The sequence below is a fragment of the Aegilops tauschii genome, chromosome 7 (genome assembly GCF_002575655.3).
Source record: "Aegilops tauschii subsp. strangulata cultivar AL8/78 chromosome 7, Aet v6.0, whole genome shotgun sequence".
NCBI classification, from domain to species: domain Eukaryota; kingdom Viridiplantae; phylum Streptophyta; class Magnoliopsida; order Poales; family Poaceae; genus Aegilops; species Aegilops tauschii.
In genome coordinates, this window is record NC_053041.3 from 123,630,943 (window position 1) to 123,633,852 (window position 2,910).

At 60.7% G+C, this 2,910-nt stretch overlaps 1 protein-coding gene across 1 annotated transcript; it reads right to left on the minus strand.

Moving 5' to 3' along the window:
• Positions 1–1,342: 1,342 nt before the first annotated feature.
• LOC109779754 (uncharacterized) lies at positions 1,343–1,915 on the minus strand. The gene has a single exon (XM_020338382.1). It carries the CDS (start codon positions 1,913–1,915, stop codon positions 1,343–1,345), a length of 573 nt encoding a protein of 190 aa, XP_020193971.1.
• Positions 1,916–2,910: the final 995 nt, after the last annotated feature.

Genomic DNA, 2,910 nt, shown 5'->3' on the forward strand with positions numbered 1-2,910 from the left:
GCCTTTCCACATGCTGGCTCGGGTTGGAGTTGTTGGTCTCATTGCGACCGTGGTCAAGGTCGGCCCGACCGCTCTGGGGCCGGTGGGACACCCTTGCTGATAGATCAGATCATCACATCGACTTTGATGATGCAATACCCCTTTAGTTTGAATCTGACCAACGACCGCGTTCGTTGCCGAGGCCGCCGACGGGGCTCCGGCCGCCGGCGGCGAGGCGGCATCTGCACATGAGCTCCACCCAGCTTTCCTGGCGCGTCGGTGGCCATGCTAATCCCCGCTTGCTCCGTCACGAGCCGGCCTGGAGGGGCCGGCGGCGGCCCGGCGGGCTGGCCGGCGGCGAGAGCTCTGGATCGTCGTCCTCATCCACCACTGGCTCCGCCAACTTCACGATCCACCACTGTGCCGCCTCATGTTCGGCTCCTCGATGTAGAGCCGCTGTTGAGTTGGGAGGCGCTCCGGCCGGTCAGTGCGCAGCCACACCTTGAAGCTTGACATGTCGTGCCGGCGAGCTGTGCTTTCCACCACGCCCACGACCAAGCCTAGCCCACGGAGCATCGAATTTGCCGTCCGCCTTGTCCACGCGTGCACTGGCACGCCCACCAGTGCCAGGGGAACCAGGAACGGGAGCGAGACTCGGTAGCCTGCGCTTGGCGTAGCCATGGCCGCAGAGACAGGGAGAAGCCGGCCGGGGAGGACGGGGACAGGCCACCCTGGCGACTTTTTGTAGGGGCAAGCTTCATGTAGGGAGAAGCCGCCCGACATGAAGCATGCCCCTACAAAAGGTCAAAGTGTTCCCAACAGACCGCTGAGAACGCTAATGTTCTACCTGTGAAGAGAAATGGCACCGCATGAGAAGGCGAAGTCGGCAGTGGCGTAGGCCGCAGGGGCGATGACCGGAGCAGGGTAGGCCATGATGGCACTGGGAGGGGCGGTGCAGGCTGTGCGGTGGGGGCACATCGATACGGAAGGGACGGTAGGGAACGCCACCACACAGCCGGGCGGTTAGAGCATCTCGAACAGCCGCCCAATGCACGGCGCGTTAAAAACCAGTTTGCAGCGCGACGATCGCCTGGTTTGGCGCGGCGGGCAGCGCTGGCTCCAGCAGCCGCGGTAAAATGAAGCGCGCGTGCGTAGCTCCAGCAGCGTGCAAAAGTGAGCGTGCGTGCATAGATATTTGTCACCATATATAGTTCAAAGCATAGATAAAAAACGATACAAATATATTTTACATAGTTCATAGCATAGATAAAAAATGATACAAATATATTTTCCATAGTTCATAGCATAGATAGATAAAAAAACTACGGTGCAACTACATAATTAAACTACGGTGCAACTAGAACTACTCCGAGTCGTCCTCATCATCACCCTCGCTGGTGTTGTCCGACGTAGAGATCCACACGTCCTCCCAACGTTCATCGTCGGACGTGAAGAACGACTTCCCACCGGCGTTGACGAGATCGCACTGTGATACGGCCAGTGCCTTCCGCCGACGCCGGTCCACCTGCTCCGCGCGGCGCTTTCCCGTCCTCTCCGCCCAGAAGGCGCGCTCGTTGGTGACGTCCTCCGGGTGGCGCCGGCGCCACTCCGCCATGGCTCGATCTTCCTCCTCGTCGATGAGGAGGTGGCGCTGCCGTCGATGGTGCTCCGCACGGTGCAGGTCCGTGATAAGACGAGGAGGAGGGGCGACGGCCTGCGCCTGCTCAAGCGTGTAGACGTCGCGGAGGTTCATCTGCGAGCGAGGCCTCTCTAGGCGCCACGCCGCCTCGTCGTACGCGCGGGCGGCCTCGTGCGGGGTCTTGAATGTGCCGAGGCCGAGGCGGACGTCGCCGGACCGGATCTCAGCGTAGTACGCGCCGGAGGGGCACTCGCGGACGCTGCGGTAGCCTGAAGATGACCGGTGGCGCGGCGGCATGGTGGTGGCGGGGCGCTGAAGCGGCGAGAAAGCAGAGGAAGCGGCGAGAAAGCAGTGGAAGCGGCGAGGAGACGGGGGAAACGCGCGCGTGCAGTGTGGCACCGCGTGGCGAGCGCCGCTATTTATAAGCGCGCCGGAAACGGTGCACCAAATCTACCGCGCGACCGACAACTTTCTCCCGCGTGCGCGCAAACAACTTTCTCCCGCGTGCGCGCAAACATTTACCGCGTGTGCTTGTTTCCCGCCTCCGCTGAAGCAGCGAAAACTTCCCGTGCGCGTTAAATGGGCATTTTACCATGCGCGCGCGTCGTTTGGCGCGGCTGTTGGAGATGCTCTTAGGACATGTACATTACATCAGACGGCAGCTGTCTGTAATTTGTGTCCACGTCATATAAAGATAGAGCTATAGACATATCCTACAATGGGGTGTCTTTTCCACTGTCTGCTAGCAAAGTCGCCGTTGGATGGGCACTAAAATAACTATTTATTAACACTAATTACATGTAGTCTCTGCTCGGATTTACTGCTTGTTCGGCACAGCATAATCTTAGTCTTCTTTCCTCCGTACTATACTCTTCCTCCGCTGTTGAATCTTCTGATTGTTACAGTTTTTCTTTGCCAATTCTTAGCAGCATGCAGTAATTAATTACCCTACCAACGACCTAAAAATTTCCTCGCGTCCCTCGCGTCGCCATCTCTGGCGGCGGCGGGGGAACCCCAGCAACCAGCCGCCACAACCCCTTCCCAACCCCTCAACCACCTCGTCGCCATCGGAGGAGCGGCCGGCGAAGCCCGCGCCGGCTCCCAGGATGGTGGCGGCGGGGCGCCTCCTCCGGCTGCGGCCTCCCTGCCGTCACGCCCGTCCGCCGGCCTCTGTGCCCTCCGACGGCTGATCCGCCCTCCGCCGGCGCGTATCTGGCGGCGACCTTCTCCCCACCCCGCCCGACCTCGCCCTGCTCCCTTCCCCGTCCGATTTCCACGCCAGATCTCGGCCC